We start from the raw sequence: 17,137 nt of genomic DNA, 5'->3' as shown, positions 1-17,137 counted from the left end.
GACAGAAATTAAATTTTAGGGTGAACTATCCCTTTAATGACAGTCGACAGCATGTTTAGTGTCCTGTCCCTTTAAGAGCTGCACGCATCTAATATACAGTACAGGCACGCATCCGTTTCTCTCTTAACTATTTACTTTCATTTTAGAGATAACCAACTCAGTCTGTATGTAAACCTTGTGTGTTTTGACAGTATTAGCGCAAAATATAACTTAGTTGAGTAATCAGGCGCTGTTAGACAGGCGTTTTAGTGCGCGCGCTTCAGGTGTATGCGCTCAGAACAAGCGCACGTCAGACCAGCGCGCGAATTAAACATTTAACCAGCAAGGCTTGTATGCAAATAATGTACTTTTGCGATCGCGAATAAGTGCAGTGTCCTGTCAGAGTAACTCTACTGCTGTATGTCGTGTTGTACAGTATATAGAGACGGCGGCGCCAGAACTGTATTTGACAGAATGTGCGCGGTAGCGCGATACTACGATATTTCTTCAAAAGCAGATCGTGGAGACATTTTTATCGTCCACGATCAAAAATCGTCATATCGCACACCCCTAGTCAGTGCCCCTTTTCCTTGCCTTCCTTTTGTTGGAGAAGTGATCCAACTGAATGGCTCCATGTGAAATTCCCCGACAACTACAACTATTTGATTCATTATGTTTAAAACGATGGGGGGAGAAGTTGTTTGAAAGCTGTTAGCTATATTAGCTACTGTAGCTATGGCACTCACAAACGTAATGTTTCTGCATAGCTTTCTGCTTTCTACAGTGGCATACTGTCAAATTGCTACAGCTTAGCTTATAGAAATATATAAACCTGGCATTTGGATATTTGACTCACTTCTAGCTTGTTTGCTTGTCACACAAGCAGCTTCTAGACATCGTTCTGTTTTTTGTTATAAGTCAGAAATGACAAGGTGTGGGCGTGGCCTAAATATGCTCTGTCTCTATTGATAAAATGATCCGAAATCAAATTGTGTCATTCTGTATCAACTCAACAATCAGTCCAAGTCCAAGTTTTTTTTTTTATAATTTCTGTTTGTGTTGAAAGTAATGCACAAATATGCCAAATTGTTAAATGTCATGGATGTCTATGTGCTGAGTAATGCACTATTTTGTAGAGGAGCGTCAAAATGAGAATTTTCAACTGTGATCCAGAGCCAGATTACAAGAGAGTAAAAATGACTTCAGAAAGACTGCAGCATCGTTATGATATTTTCACGCAGAGATTGATTAGCAGCAGTTGACTTTAGCAATCTTTGTTGCATTATGTGCCAGTGGTGACCGTTCAGAAATGGAGAAAAAACACTTTTCAAGCATTTTTTTCCAAAGTTTACATGCCTGTAACTCAAGAAGTATTAAATGTATCTTAATATCCTATTACATTTGAGTTCTTAACAAACTTTTCATTTTGTATCACAATTTTTAGGCCTTATATGGTTCATTTTCTGATATATTGAGATCTAAATATATGGCTCCATGTCCAAATTGATAAATTGTACACATTTTCAGTGGTCAAAAACCAAATGTGGGTCACTTTGCATACAGATGATACTTTTCTTCTTTTAAAGAGCAATATCCGAAGAATTGTCTATCAAAACAATTGCATTAAACATACCTGTCGGAGAACTATAAATATTTTTCTGATGTTTGCCTGTAATTCAAGTAATCTTAAACATACCTCAATATGCTTTTAGTTTTTGGCTCTTAATGGACCTTCCTGTTGGTATCTTTATTTTAAAGCCCTATTTGGTTCATTCCCATATTCTCAGTTTGGCTGCATGTCCAAATTGTTGAATTTTACCCATTTTCAATGTTTCAAGTTCACTTTTCCTACAGCTTATATTTCTCAGTATATATTCATTAATAATATGTAATATTTTGGCTTTGGTGTTTCATTTATATTTGTTGTATTTTAGCCAAGTTGATGTGACAGAATGACAAAGAGACTGTTAATAAGGCCAGATCTGTCTGGACAGTTATTTGGAGCTGAAGTAAGTTTCCTGACGTGATCTGTTGTCCACTGGATGGTCAAACGGTGGAAACTAATGTCACAGACACCGTGTTCGACTCCTCAGGGAATGGTGACACTAGATGGCAGCAAAACCTATGAACTGACAGTCACTTTGAGCAGCGTCTCTGAATACTGCAGGCACCAGATTGAATCGGATGCTTCATGAGAGTGAGAGATGAGCATGCCTCACCTTCAGATGCGTGTGCATTTATGTTCTGCTTTCATGCCATTTCCACAAGCGCTTCTGTACGGTTTCTATACACATACTAAGAGCCTCGTACGCTCTTCATACTCAAACTAAGACAGCTACCCTTCTGTTCTGACAGTGACTAATGGTCCCATAAGCCTTTTCTCTCAATCAGTGAGATGCTGGATGTGGGTGTTGGTACAGAAATAACTGCTTCACAAGCTGATAATCATGTTGTCTGAAAGCCTGAGCATGTCTCATCACGATCGCATTGAGACACTGCGCTTGTCCGCCCGATCCTCCTTTACACGTTACAGAGACGTGAGAAATAGAGGATGTTTCTCCGAGAGCTGCACTCCATCAGACACTGGAGATGTGGAGAGTTATGAACATGATCATGAGCACTGAGCTTCAGTGTTGATGCTTCATCTCATTTAAAATCACTGCTGCTGTCACATCTGAGACACACCGGCAATGCCATTTACTTACGTGGGGCTGGGCGATATGGCCAAAAACAATTATCATACTTTTTTCTTATCAGTTGATATGTCAAAAAAATCTTTATTTCTTTCAAGTTTAAAGGCAGATTTTTGCTTCAAAGAGAAAGTTAAAGAAACCAGACCATTAATTGTGGTTTTAAACTGTTCTTTATAGTCAGAACACACTTCACGTTTCGAATTCTTTACACTTTTCCTGTCATTTTTTTTCTCAACAAAATAAATATTTTAATAGAAAAATTAATTTCTTCGCTTCTGCATGTTCTAATGAGTTATATTGTTTCAAATCAAGAAACATGTTTGTGTTGCCTGATAATATTAATAACAATATTACATTTTGTTTCTTAGAAATGCATACTTGATAGTAGTAGCTTGAGTTAGGATGCAGATGTACATTTTTGTTCATTATCAAAATCAGTAACATCTGTAAAAATTGTAGCAACCTCATTTTTATATGCTGAAATGTGGTTATTCAGGTTTTTTTTTTTTTTAATTGACCATAGTAGTATTGGAAGACCCATAGTAGTATACGTTTAGATCTTGATAAACATAGTTAAAACCACACACAGCATCTTAATACCATGGTAAAAATATGTGACCCTGGACAAAACCAGTCATAGGGATAATTTTTTTCCAGATTTCCATTGATGTATGGTTTGTTATGATAGGACAATATTTGTCTGAGATACAAATATTAGAAAATCTGGAATCTGAGGGAGCAAAAAAATCTAAATATTGAGAAAATCACCTTTAAAGTTGTTCAAATGAAGTTCTTAGCAATGCATATTACTAATCAAAAATGAAGTTTTGATATATTTACGGTAGGAAATTCACTAAATATCTTCATGGAACATGATCTTAATATCCTAATGATTTTTGTCATAAAAGAGAAATGTATAATTTTGAGCCATACAATGTATTGTTGTCTATTGCTACAGATATACCTGTGCTACTCATGACTGCTTCTGTGCTGCAGGAACACATTTGGGTTTTAGGTATTTGTAGGAAAAACAGTAATCTAAAAACATTCAGTATAAATTCACAAACGCTATAGCTTTTACACGTCTACATTAATAGTATAATAAAATTCTATATGAATATCCCACATTTCTGCCACAATACCATGGTGCAGTTTTCAAGTTTTCAGTTAGGGTTACTACAGTAAATCCAAGGTAAATGATGGTGATTGGTAGATTGAAAGTCTTCTGGCTGTATCGTTGTGCTCCGTGTTTCTGCTGTTTGTCAGCGCTGTTTCATCTGGATTTAAAGGTGCAGTGTGTAATATTTAGGAGGCTGTATTGACAGAAATGCAATATAATATACATAACTATGTTTTCAGTGGTGTATAAAGACCTTACATAATGAACCGTTATCTATTTCATTATGTAATAGTATTTCTATCTATTTCTATTATATCGCAATAATTACCGTTATCGATTTATCGCCCAGCCCTATTACATTTCATTAGTTACTTAGACCCAGTGCATCTGAAATATTTTATTTCTTTTGTTTACAGTGTATATATATATATATATATATATATATATATATATATATATACATACATACATACACACACACTACCAGGTCAGTAATGTGTGTTAATGTTTTTGAATGCATTTATTTGAGCAAAAATACTGTAAAAAAAACAGTGAAATATTATTACAATCTAAATGGCTGTTTTCTATATAAATGTTAAAATGAATTTTAAAAAGCTGTATTTTCAGCATCATTACTCCAGTCTTCAGTGTCACATGATCTTCAGAAATCATTCTAATATACTGATTTACTGCTCAAGAAACATTTCTGATTATTATCAATGTTGAAAACTGTTGTGCTGCACAATATTGGAAACCATCATACATTTTATTTTTCAGGATTCACAGATGAATAGAAAGTTCAAAAGAACAGCATTTATTTGAAATAAATCTTTTGTAACATAAAAAGTGCCAGTAAAGACATTTATAATCATTTTAATGCATGATGAACAAAAGTCTTACTCTAGTGTAGATGTTTGAATCATTTTTTTTTTTTGTGATATTATTTATAAGCTAATGTACATGACATGAAGAAACAGATTAGTTATAGTTGTGTGTTATAGATAGAAAATTAAGACACGTATGTATGTGTTTTAATGGAGTAGTGTTTTAATGGTTAGTAAAGCTTGGTAAATTCACATCCAGCACTCGTACCATCAGCACTGGTGCTCCTCAGGGCTGTGTTCTCTCCCCACTGCTCTTCTCCCTCTACACCAACGACTGCACCTCTAAATATTCACATAGACTCCATTGTCAGGAAGGCCCAGCAGAGGTTGTACTTTCTTCGTCAGCTGAGGAAGTTCAACCTGCCACAGGACTTACTGAAACAGTTCTACTCTGCCATCATTGAATCCATCCTCTGCACCTCAATAACTGTCTGGTTCAGCTCAGCTACCAAATCTGACCTCAGAAGACTACGGAGGGTAGTCCGGACTGCTGAGCGAATCATTGGTACAACCCTCCCCACTCTCCAAGAACTGTACTTATCCAGAGTGAGCAAAAGGGCTGGTAAAATCACTCTGGACGCCTCACATCCAGCACACTCCCTCTTTGAACTGTTACCGTCTGGTCGACGCTACAGAGCTCTGAGCACCAGAACAAACAGACACAGGAACAGTTTCTTCCCTCAGGCAATCCATCTCATGAACACTCAAATAAACGTGGAACACACAACTAATACATTATCCATTCTCCACACTCACTAATTTTTGTTTATTTTCTCATTTCTAATTTGCACATACTTGACCTGTACAACATAGTTGTCTATATTATATATTGTGTTTTTGCTGCTTTGTACATTGCCTTTTGGTTAATTGTTATTCTTTTATTACCTGTGTCCTGTCCTGTTGCTGTCTTTCTGTTGCACTGTGGAGCTTCTGTCACTACAACAAATTCCTTGTATGTGTAAACATACTTGGCCAATAAAGCTGATTCTGATTCTGATTCTGAATAAGCATGGAAGTAATGTGAGATATCTGTGGATGTAAGGAAAGGGGAATCGACGGTGTTTCGAGCGCATACGGGAACCGTGCGCAGCGTGAGCTTCTCCAGCGACGGACAGATGCTCCTCACCGCTTCTGATGACAAAAGCATCAAAGTCTGGACCGTTCACCGGCAGAAGTTCCTCTTCTCCCTCAACCAGCACATCAACTGGGTGCGCTGTGCCAGGTGCGTTACTTCACAGATACTGATCAGAGTAATGATGTGATGGGTAAAGATGAGCTGTCTTAACGAGTTCACCGTAAATCCTGTAGGTTTTCCCCGGATGGGCGTCTGATTGTGTCTGCCAGCGATGATAAGACGGTGAAGCTGTGGGACAAGAACAGCAGGGAGTGCATTCATTCGTTCTGCGAACACGGCGGGTGAGTGAAGGACCGCGATACAGTGCTGGACCACAGCGTTGGAGGACAGTCACAGCAGCATCTGTGCTCTCGTTTCAGATACGTGAATCACGCTGACTTCCACCCCAGCGGCACCTGCATCGCAGCGGCCAGCACCGACAACACCGTGAAGGTGTGGGACATTCGCACACACAAGCTCCTGCAGCACTACCCAGGTGAGTGTCACTGCACAACACACATTAGCAGCAGATGCCACGTATTTCTATCTTTTGCTGGAGTGTGTCAGTAGGAAATATCAGTTTACATTTCCAAACTTTCATTTGGCCATTAAAGGGGTCCTATTATGCTTTTTCACTTTTAGAATTTTAGACAGTGTGTAGTGTCTGGGCATAAAAAGATCTACAAAGTTACAAATCTCAAAGTCCACTCCAAAGGGAGATATTTCGTTTTTAAAAAATCCCTTTTCAAGAACTACAACGAATGGCTCGTTTGGACTACAAAGTTGTTTTCCTGTATTTGTGATATCATAAAAATAAACCCCACCTACGGAAATTAGAATGGTTGAGCATAGAGCTGCACGATTAATCGTTAAAAGATCGCGATCTCGATTCAAACACCCACGTGATCTCATTTCTCAATGTCAACGATTCGCCTGTGTCTATTAAACCTTTGAAAAAACCTTACGGGAACATTCAAATCTGCGTTCGTGCTGCCGCTGGCACAGAGAGAGCGTTATCATGTAGGTAAGAAACAGCTTCACAAACAGTTTCTCTCAACTACACACTATTATTTCTGTCTTACAATCCATTCATATTATCACAGAAATACTGGGATGAAAGTTTATAGTTTGGATATAAACATTGATGTCTATAGTAGCGATCAAAATGGAGCAAATCACCTTTTAAAAGTAATTCGTGCTTCAGAAAACGTTTGTGTAGGTTACACTGTTTAGCCACTAGTGACTGTTAAAAATGTATTTGTTATTGAATCATTCATTCAAGAGATTTGTTCAAAAATGCTGATTCATCCAGTAATGAAACAAATGAAGTATTTGAGTGAGTCATTGAATCATTCATTCAAACCAATTTTTCATAATTTTAATATTAAAAATTGGTTTAGTTAAATATATTATTTTTAAAATATTTTATATATTTAAATTAACAATTAAAAATTAATTAAACACTCTTAAACTGGCTGCAGCAATTAATATTTTGTCTCAGCCTTTTGTAAATTATGCGTTAATTTATGTTCAGAATCGTGGGAATATCGTGATCTCAATTACAAAAAAAAAAAAATTGTGATTCACAATTTATCCAGAATCGTGCAGCTCTAGTTGAGCACTGCACGTTTCAAAATCAAAACCCGGTGCAGGTGTTTTTATATCACTGTATTTCTGATGGAAACTTTTGGATGTCATTTTCATTTCATCTTGCATATAATGTCTGATAAAGCAGCATTTGTGAGCGGAGCTCTGCTTTGTGTACAGCATTACCGGGGAAACCTCGCTCTCTCTTGCTATTTTAATTTGAATTTTAATTAATTTGCATATATATGCCGCCACAAATAGTGCAAGTCTGTGGGATTATGGTATAATTTAAATTCATCTGTATAACAGTTTCAGTGCAATTAATGTTAGAATTAAAGTACAATAAACACAATACATTACCGTTGCACTTATCTGTACATAGTAAATGCAGTTATTTTTAAGCTGTAGTTGACATCCTATCTAAAACGTGATTTAGTCAAAAAAAAAACAACAATAACATTACCACTTTAATATGTCTTGCAATATCCGTGCATGCAAAGGTTCTGCGCGATCCTCTTGTTCAATATTCTTCGGGGTCTGAATTGATATAGCAATATTGATGAACTTGCTGTTTTGGCAAGGGGCGGGGCAATACTGAAACGCCGTCTAAACTGTTGACCAATCACAATGCACTGGGACTGGAACCATTCACAACACATTTATTTTTTTGGAAGGCGGGCCTTCATCAAACCCGGAACTAATCGAGCCGTTTGTGCCAGGATGGGGAGAGAGGTGTTGTAATGATGTAAATTATGTGAAAAATAATGTGACCAAGCATGAGAGCATGTTCTAGTACACCCCCAAAACAAAATCAAGACTTTGTAAAAGAGCATAATAGGACCCCTTTAATTGTAATAATCCAGTGAGATTTTAGAGATCTGATGACATGTCTGGAATGACATGAAGAAACAGAACAAACTGAGACTAAATCCAGAAGAACTGTGTCTCCAAGACGCTTCAAGAAACCTCCTGCAAAGCTCCTGAGAAACTGCTCAAGAGCACCGAGGACAAAAGCTGCTTTAAACACAAAGGATGCTCACAACAAATGTTGATTTCACTTGTGTAGAAATGCTGTAAAATGAGGATGCTGTCAAAAATTATGTCATAAATAGATTTTCTTTACCAATTAACTTCAATTAACTAAATGAAATCAACATTTGTTGTGAGCATGCTTTGTGTTTAAAGCAGCTTTTGTCCTCGGTGCTCTTGAGCAGAGTTTCTCAGGAGCTTTTCGCATGTTTTATGCAGCACTTTTCAAGTTGCATAGCTTTATGAATATAAGCTTTATAAACATACCTGCAAACTTGTCGCTTTTCGGTGACAATCGCCGCTTTTATTGTCAATTGGGTCATTCACGTGAATCGTGTAGAACCGGAGAGTTTTTTTTAGGGGGGGGGGGGTCTTGCGTTAATTGACATCTGGGCCGATCGGAATCTCTACTGAGCTCGCGCCTGTCAAGAGAGGGAGGTGGGGGTGGGCTTGCGTGCCATGTAGGCCATTATTGGACAATTCTTATAAATGACATTTTTTCTGGACCAATCGGAATCTCAGCGCTTGGTTCAGGATCTTGAAACACACTGCCATCTGTGTTCGCGCCTGTCAAGAGACACAAATAACGTCAGCTAAGTTAGCGTTTTTTTTCATACAGTTAGCGAAACTGTTATGTTTATATTACTGTTATGCTTCGAGCAAAATGCTTAATAGCAAGCAATACAAGCGGATCCAATGCTGGAATTTCCGTTAGCAAGATAGCAAATTTTCTAGCCATCTAACATTGTTAGCTAGTTGTAATGTTAATTCCTGCATTGTCTGACCGTCTTGCTAACTAAAGTTAACCATTTAGCTTGCTACGTAAGTATATAGTATTTCAGATAGCCAACTTAGGTTGCAACCTTATCATTAGCCCCTAACTTAAGCCAGGTGCTCTGCCCTGAGTTCTGGCTACTACTCCAATTCTGAGCTACCCTGATTAACGACACGTTATGGAGGTTGTCGTGTGCGCAGCCGTCATTCAAGTCAGCTGGATGTAGCCCTACTTTTAAAGCGTTTTTGATGTGTTGATGTGGGTAGATGTGACTGTTTAGACAACAGCTGATGCGAGAGTAATACAGTGTAACAAAGCTATTTGACGTCTTGTTGCATTGGATGCGCCGCATTACTTGTAAACAATGTCTATTTAGAATCTGGCGAACGTGCAAGGCTAATGCGTTCACAGTGTCGGCGTCGCCCATTATGCACCCCCCCCCCCCCCCCCAACATTGTCACCTTTTTTTCTCTGATGAGTTTGCAGGTCTGTATAAATGAATATACTTCTGCATATAATAGTGTATAATAAAAGGAATCATTCACATCTGGAGCACAAATGCTGCTGGGCAACACGCACACAATAAGCAGTGTGTATATTTACAAAAGTAATGCATGTGTCATGATTCAACATGATCAAGCAATGCATAATGCATGAGCACATAAGACAGGTTTTTGTTTTTGAATGTGTGCATGCTAGCGGACTCAAAACAGTGTGCATTGACTTTCACAGTGAGTCTGCAGCAGCTGATACAGTATCTGTGAAGCGTGTCTGAGGTGTTTCAGCTGTAGTTTCTGCAGTAGTCTGCTGGGGGCGTGTTGCTCTCGCTCATATCCAGTGTCCATTCATGAGGCTGACGTCACGAGGAGCAAAGGCCGTCTGTCCTCAGAGAGAGGCCTGCTCAGCTCCGAATGTTTGAGAGGATCGTGAGACTTCTGCTCACAGCGCTCATGTTTCTGCATTTGCTCACTTCAAGTTCACAAGAACGTCTGCACACAATCACAGGATCTATCCTGTGGATCTCTTAATTCATCCAAAAACACATAATTACAGTTCACACGTACAATCAGTACACCTTTTCTGTAATTAACATGTTTTTAATGTAGCATAAAGTGAAATATGTCAGGGTGATGCAAAAAAAGAAAACATTAAAGAATTAAATTCTTGAAAAGGTTAGGATTATTATTGTTTATAGTTCAGAAAATACATAAAAAAAATAACACTGAAAAGTTTCTTTTACTTGCTTATTAATGCTTGGAAAACATTGTCGTCTAAATCTAAATCACGTGAGGCAGCCAGTATACAAAAACAAGCAGAAAAAAAAATCATAAATCAGGAGATGAAATGACATGCAGACCATCGTATCTGTGTCGAGGTCATGACAAGGCAAGCTTGGTTCAGATTGTGCAATATCACACAGACTCCTCATGACGTAATATTATTTATGAATTCATATTTGATTATATATTCATGCGCTGCTAAAGGTGGATGGGTGGGGTGAGGCGTAGGGCTGCTCGATTATGGCAAAAATCATAATAAAAAAAAATAACGATTATTTAACATGATTATGAGTGGGCCATTTGACCAAACTTTATATGAGTGCTTTATCTAAAGATGGTGATATGTCAAATATATATTTTCTGTAAATAATGTTATGACATCTACATTTTAGAGACCAGTGAAATTTCTAAATTCTCAATCGCACAGCAGAATACTAGGGTAACTAATATTAGTACAACAAACAAACAAACGTCTTCAAAATTATTGAAAATACTTAAACTGTCAGTAATAAAAAAGTAAAGTACAGATACATATATAGAGTAAAAAGATGTAAATCTAAATTATTCAGTTAACAGCCTACAACAGAAATTAATAATCAGATGTAAAATAAAGCAGGATTAATTTCAGAATAAAATGCGGCAGCGGTCGGTAACTTGTAACGTGTAGTTTGAACGGGAGCGGGCGGGCAGGTTGTGATGTGATGAGTGACAGAGCAGAATAAGGGTGGATGCATTGTCCTTGAAGGACGTTCAACTCGGTTTTGTTCATATTTTGCTTTATTCTTAACTGCAAAATGTTAAACGAATTTTGTGTCTTAACAAGACAAATCAAATTACAAATACAGTTTTGTGCAGACTACACTTTTATTTGTTAGCCTATTTCTCTCTTAGTAGCGGAGATTTAAATGTGAGATTCTGGAAACAAGATCTAAATTTAGCGGGAACGGTCAGGTCTTGAAGAAATATATTGTATGTGGACAGCGGGTGAACGAAGAGTGGATCTATCGTGGGTGGGTGTGGAATATAACCTTGCGGGAGCGAGACAAAAAACACTGTGCCGTGCAGACCTCTACTTTACACGTCCGTCTTCTGTTCCTTCTCTGAGCGCATATCAATCCTACCGAGGAACAGCGCAAGTTCTTTCGTGCTTTTAAAAACATGAATAAATCTAATCAACTTTAATAAATCAAGCACGTCCCGTTTTGCAAAAGTCACGTGACATGATTTTACTGATTTGCACGTGAAATTGGGCTTTTATGGAGGAACAAAAGCGCACCGCTGGAAAGAGAGCGGAATGGGGCGCAATAATCATTTTATCTCAATTACTGTATTTTCATAATCATTGGAGGCAGAAATGGAAATCAAAACCTTATTTCGATTAATTGCACGGCCCTAGTGAGTAATGGTTGTGCTCTTTCAGTTCACAGTGCGACGGTGAACAGCCTGTCCTTCCATCCGTCTGGAAACTACCTGATCACGGCCTCCAGTGACTCCACGCTGAAGATCCTGGACCTGCTGGAGGGCCGACTGCTGTACACGCTCCACGGCCATCAGGTGACACACCACATGCCGAGCTTTCACCTCTGAAACGAGCCCAATCTCTTTCTGTGCTGTCCTCAGTGCAGCTGTGTGCTCTGCATCATCTCCTCTCTCACAGCAGAAACATGCTGTATGCGTAAGACAGAGCCATTTACACAAGGTGAACACTGACCTCACCACTACTTTACAATTAACTTTTCTTGCATGATTAAGAAAATTATAGGGCTTCCATGATACAGAAAAACACGGAGGGAATCATGGGATCATAAAAATGGAATTTGCTGTATATCACGGAATTCCACGGAAATTGTCAAATTTTGGATGAATAAATCACGATATGGACTAGTATCTGTAGATATTAAGCTGTAAAAAGACTATTTAACATGAATCCTGCATGTTCTGCGTGTCTCTGTGTGAATGAATGGAGCAGACGCATGGGTTCGTTTACTACACACACACTGAAGCATAAATACACACACAACATCTCCAGAACTGCTCTGAGAGTCACTTCATGAGCATTTGACCCTTTTTTGAGAACAAAACTACTATCATATCAAATATAAACAGAAATAAAAATTCAGTTTACTTGAAGAAATTGTGACAGAAATATATTATTATTGTCCAGTAGAATGTACATACTGCTACTACTACTCATAATAAATTATTAAAAGGAATTTTTTAAAGGAATAATCACACAATATTTCTTCCATGGTTTACTTTTAATAGTAAACCCTCTTTGTTTGACAAAAAGAAAGAGTTTAATTTTCATTAGATTTAAAAGATAAATTAATGTTTTATACCTTCATTTAACAACGAGAAAAAAAAAAAAAATTCATAACACATAATTTCTTTAAAAAAAAAAATTCATAGTTCTATTGTAAAAATATTTTTTTATAAAGTAAGTTGTTTTTATGCATTCAAGCAATTAAACATGCAGGGTAACAATTTAGTATAGAGGCCAATTCTCACTATTACCTAGCTGCTTATTAGCATGACTATTATTAACATATTGGCTGTTTATTAGTGCTTAAAGCACATATTCTACATTCCGCATCCTGCCCAATACCTAAACTTAACCACTACCTTACTAACTAGTTTATCGAGGCAAAAGTCATAGATAATGGTTTGTTAATAGCGAGAACTGGACCTTAAAATAAAGTGTGACCACATGCTTAAACACAGAATTTGGCAACAATAAAGCAGAACATAAGGAAAAAGTAAAACATTGCATAGGGCTCTAAAAATGTCATTTTTATTAAACTTTTAATACATTTATGTTAAATTGTATACGTTTCATGATTTGGATTAATTAGACATGCTTTTTGATTAATTAAATGTAATTTAACCATTAAAAAGGAGTCCAGAAAAATGCAAATCAAGAAGAAGAAAAAAAAATAGTATTTATTTATTTTTAGAATTTGGGCAAAAATTAAACTGAATTCATAGCCCCCCAAATTAGTAGTTTTGGACGTCCTTCTTGCTGCACTAACTCAACAGGCCGGTTGCTCCTAAAGACTCATTATTACATGATGCACATAGAGATTTGGTGCTAGCAATAACAAGGTCATAGCTCGATTTCTTGAATGCAGTGTATGTTGCTTTGGATAGAAATGACTGAATACATGTAAAGAAATGCGTAAAACGTAAGTTTAATCTTCAAGGCACTTCACATGACCAGGTTGATAAAGCATTTGTGAAACATGCCTTTATTTAATAGTTCAAAGTGTATATTGCCCGGCTCTCGTTCTGCAAATGAGTGAATTAATCACATCGCAGAAGTGATGATGATCTGTTCATACCAGCACTGTTGTATTTTCCCTTCAGTGGAGCGTTGGCTAAATCAGTCCTGTCCCAAGAGTATTAAAAACTGACCGCCTACCCATAGACGGTGAGTCATATGCAGTACAAACCTGAATGCTCCTGGTTAGCGTTACAGTGTCGCATCAGTGGGAGTGAGATGAGTGAATAACCTCAGCCTTCAACACAAACACACTGAGAGCTAAAAGAAGCTGGAAATAAATGCAGTTGGTGAGGAATGGAGCACTGTGATTGGACGGTCAGCCTGTTCCATACCAGCGAACTGCACTCAAGTCTGCTAGAAAAGGTGGTTTGGGGTGGATTGGCATACAATTACACATTGCTGTGAACCGCTATTGTTATGTTTGCATGCTCCTGCTTGCTTATTATTGCGTCAAGCATTTCTCATTGCTGCTAGTCTCCAAATAAATGATCTTCAGAGCGCAGCTGGCATTCGTCTCATCAGCAGCGATGTGTCTGCGGAGGTGTTTTTGTGGTAAATCCCAGCACTTAACTAGCTACAGCTGCTGCTAGTGCTCACACCAATGACTGTTCAGACTCAGGAAAAGAGACCTGCAGGATTGGAGCTGAACTCACGTTTGGACCGTCGAGATGCTCGCTGACCATCAGTGGCCTATTTGTGGATTGGTCTCTGACACAGTTATGGCCTTTGGGGCTGATTCGAGGGTCTCCGTCCCATCTGGTGTCCCATCTGGACTGTGAAGCGCTTGTGTTGGCCTCTCCTGACTGACCTCATCTTCCTACACGCCTGTTGCGTAACTTCCCACTGAAAGGCTCTCGTTCAGTCCACACTCACCACATTCAGAGCCGCGCGCTCAAACGACTGCTGTTGTTTTCCCAGCAGTCTGTTTGGCCTTTAAATGAGAGGTTCACCAGCACCTCCAGCTAATCCAACACCAGTAGCATAGGTTTGTGAGAGACCGTTTTTCAGCTTGTATTCCATCTTCTTTCAGCATTTGTCACATATAGACCCAGGCCCCTCCCACGATTATGGACCCTATTCACAAGACTGTGACGACGCATTTAATGGTCATCAGCATCGTAAATCCTTGAACATTTTCATATTTGTTTTTGTTTTTTAAATTATGTACATTTATAACACTTTGCATTATATTACCTTTGCATCAAATTACAAAAACAACTAGTTAACTAGTGAGAGGGTGTTCCTAATGCAGCCTCTTTGAGAGGGATGGTAAACATGCTCATCGTTCTCTCTTCTGACTGCTGTTATCAGTCTCTCTCAATTTTTTATCCTTTGATTGAAAGTTGTGAAAACACTGTCGTGGAGTTTTTCTTTTGCTATTTGAGCAAATGGGAATGCAAAAAATATATTTGTAGTACTCTCCCACTCGCTGCTCTTCAAGTTAACCCAACTATGACGACTTCAGCTGCTGACAAACCCAGAAATGTGAAAAGGGTCCATTGATTGACACTTTATTTAATTTTTTTTATCCCTGTGCTTCTGTAATGTACGTAATGTGCATATACGAAAGTAAATATTTGAATCGTATCGCAGAGTTTAGGGTTCATAATCAGTACTCTGAGAATCTGCAGTCTGGCAGAAGTCATTGAGATAGTTAGATGCTGTAGTTGAGTAGGAGCGCATTAACATCCAACAGTCCTGTGAACTTTACTGATTGATGCATTACAGTGATGATCAGATGAACCATGCTTTGACTCCAGAGGCTAAATCTCATGCTTCTAGGAAAGTCTGTACTTCAGAAGCGATAGCGTGTCGCTGTCAGTGTGAACGGGGTTCTTGTAGTCATTAGTAAGTGTCTGTCTCGCGAGAAGCTGTCATTAGCTGTAGCAAGTTGGTCTTGGCTCTGATAAGATCAGCAGGTGCTGCTAGCGTGCTACATGCTAACACAGGGTGAATGTTGTGTCTGTGTGTGTTAGCCTGTTAGTCAGCAGCGGAGTCTGTCTCTCACATGTGCTCTGCAGCTCTGTTTGTGGCTTTACCCGCCAGATTCACCAGTAGACAACAAAACACACCGGCTAGCGTAAGGAACGCTGCATCTAAGATGCATGAAATCATTTTACCAATGAGCCGTAATCTGAAGAAAGGCCTAATGTTTACCAAATGTACCAAATTTCGGTACCTAAGGGGTTAATCTCATCACCGTCAGTGAGCCAATAATCCTGCAGCACTAGGTGTGTTTGACTAGAAGCGGCGCTGCGCTGATTGATCAGTGTTTGACCTCCGCGAGAGCGATTCGAAAGCGCACGGAGCAGTCTGCTTTCTATATCGCGCAGTTTCGCTTACTTGAGACAGACTGAAGCTCGCGTGACATTTCAGCGTCTGCCGTCTCACTAAATGAGGACATAAACACATGAACAACAGCTCTAGAACGGCTATGAGAGTCACTTTATCAGCATTTTACCATTTGATTCGAGTAAAACTTGCATCATATCATATACACACAGAACTGTAAAGGTATTCCTGGAAGCCCGTCAAAATAAAAGTTCGGTTTAACTTGGAAGACACTGCGGCAGAAATAAATTAATATTGTTCAGCAGACAATACATACTGCTACTACTAGGCTACTATTACAATTATTAAAACTCTTATTTTTTAATTAGATCACACAACATTTCTTCCATGTTTTAATTTTAATAGTAAAATTTTGTTTGCCAAAATAAATAGTTTTATTTTCAATAATTTAAAAGAAAAATTAAATGAATGTTTTATGCCTTCATTTGAAAACCAGATACAGAACACAGAATTTCTGAGGAAAAATAAAACATTTCATAAGGCTATTTTAAGAATAAATTAGACATACTACAACATAGAATTTAATAATAATAAAACATATGGTGAAAGAAAATAAAACACCCACTTATGAAAGTGGATAAAGATTAAATTTCTTTAGTCTTTAACAACCTAGAATAAATGAATATAAATGATGATTCTGTCTGAGCTATGCATTTTAAAACGAGCACGCACTAGTGTAAACTGACAACTATTTGAGCTTTATTAAAATTATTTGTACTGATTTATTGTGTTGGCTATATTTTGTTGCTTTGTGCAGTGGCTCAGGAGATGAGGCTTTGAGTCTGCATACATGTCAACAAGCTGAAAAAAATAAAACCAAAGTTTTTTGAGATAATGTAATCTTGTTAAAACTGTTTTCATCAAATTGGTAACGAAAAAAGTATCGTTCAGGAACCGGCATCGAACTCAAGGTATCGATATCGAACATTTTTGAACGATACCCAGCCCTAGTGGTAATTGCAATCATTGTGAGAATATGGTTAAGACACACATTTATTGATGTAACATCAGGCCGTGAGTATATTTATATTTTCATACAATGTT

General features: G+C 38.0%; 1 protein-coding gene across 2 annotated transcripts in view; it reads left to right on the top strand.

Annotated features, from left to right (window-relative positions):
- Positions 1–17,137, top strand: part of poc1a (POC1 centriolar protein A) — an 84,599-nt gene that overhangs the window by 2,545 nt on the left and 64,917 nt on the right. For both annotated transcript variants that reach the window (XM_079397169.1, XM_079397170.1), the window contains exons 4-7: positions 5,719–5,898; positions 5,985–6,092; positions 6,171–6,286; positions 11,882–12,015. In XM_079397169.1, coding sequence (XP_079253295.1) covers positions 5,719–5,898; positions 5,985–6,092; positions 6,171–6,286; positions 11,882–12,015 — 538 coding nt within the window. The remainder of the gene's footprint in view (positions 1–5,718; positions 5,899–5,984; positions 6,093–6,170; positions 6,287–11,881; positions 12,016–17,137) is intronic.

This window comes from Barbus barbus, assembly GCF_936440315.1.
Source record: "Barbus barbus genome assembly, chromosome: 37".
Taxonomy (NCBI): domain Eukaryota; kingdom Metazoa; phylum Chordata; class Actinopteri; order Cypriniformes; family Cyprinidae; genus Barbus; species Barbus barbus.
This window is presented reverse-complemented; position numbering and strand designations above follow the sequence as displayed.